The sequence below is a fragment of the Pteronotus mesoamericanus genome, unplaced genomic scaffold, assembly GCF_021234165.1.
Source record: "Pteronotus mesoamericanus isolate MK-2021 breed Mesoamerican mustached bat unplaced genomic scaffold, CSHL_Meso_final contig_130, whole genome shotgun sequence".
In the NCBI taxonomy this organism is placed as follows: Eukaryota; Metazoa; Chordata; class Mammalia; order Chiroptera; family Mormoopidae; genus Pteronotus; species Pteronotus mesoamericanus.
The window spans coordinates 2,764,829-2,765,923 of NW_026555060.1; the positions used below are offsets into that span (position 1 = coordinate 2,764,829).

Here is a 1,095-nt window from a genome sequence, read left to right on the forward strand (position 1 = left end):
CTGAGGGAGTTGGGGTGCTGGGTGGAGGGGGCAAAGGGGGAAAATCAGGAGAACTGTACAATGTAATCAATAAAATATAATTTAAGAAAATGATTGATGTATCTCCTGAGCAATACTGGAGAGAAAAACTAACTACATATTTTTTTCTCTTTTGAAGCATAATCACCTTTCCTTTTTAATTTTTTTATTTAATTTCAATTTTTTTTTTGTAGTATAAAATTTTTATATTTAGAATTAGCTAGCTGGACTCAGTTTAGATGATCCCAATTTTGTTGGCAACATCCAAAGCATCATAATCTGGAGCCAGTCGAACATATGCCTTCTTCTCCCCATCAGGCCTGATCAAGGTGTTGACCTTGGTCACATCAATGTCATACAGCTTCTTCACAGCCTGTTTGATCTGGTGCTTGTTGGCCTTGACATCCACAATGAACACAAGTGTATTATTGTCTTCTATCTTCTTCATGGCCGGCTCCGTAGTCAGGGGGAACTTGATGGCATAGTGGTCAAGCTTGTTTCTCCTTGCGCCCTTCCGAGGATATTTAGGCTGCCTTCGGAGCTGCAGTGTCTTAGGCCTCCGGAAGGTGGGAGACGTGCAGATCTTTTTTTTGTGGCTGTGGACGCCTTTTAGCACTGCTTTCTTTGCTTTCAAAGCCTTTGCCTTGGCTTCGGCTTTGGGAGGGGCAGGGGCTTCCTTAGCTTTTGGCGCCATCCTCGTGAAAAGGGTCTAATTTCAATTTTTTGATTTAATCTTTGTTGTATTTTTTTTCCCATTAGCGGAGGGCTGGGAGTCCTGTTGGTTGCCTGGACTGGGGGGTCCCGGGGTGCAGATTTGGAGACTCCCTAGCAGCTGCTAAGTGATTTCACCTGGGGACTCTCCTCTGATTCTTGGCATTCTCATTGCCTTCACTTTTGATTGATACACTTTCTGATTCATGATTATAGTCCCAAGTTGTAACTTAGAATGGTTGTCAGGAATTAAGTTACCTTCTGGTGTGTGTGACATTGCAGAGCTGTGTCTGGTAGAATTGTAGTCACAGGTAATGACATAGAACGATTGTCAGGAGTCAAGATGTCTTCTATGTTGTATGATCA

General features: G+C 42.7%; 1 protein-coding gene across 1 annotated transcript; it reads right to left on the bottom strand.

Moving 5' to 3' along the window:
* Positions 1-253: 253 nt before the first annotated feature.
* On the bottom strand, positions 254-719 carry LOC129083810 (60S ribosomal protein L23a-like). Its single transcript, XM_054589792.1, has one exon. It carries the CDS (start codon positions 710-712, stop codon positions 254-256), a length of 459 nt encoding a protein of 152 aa, XP_054445767.1. The 5' UTR covers positions 713-719.
* Between the last annotated feature and the right edge of the window lie 376 nt (positions 720-1,095).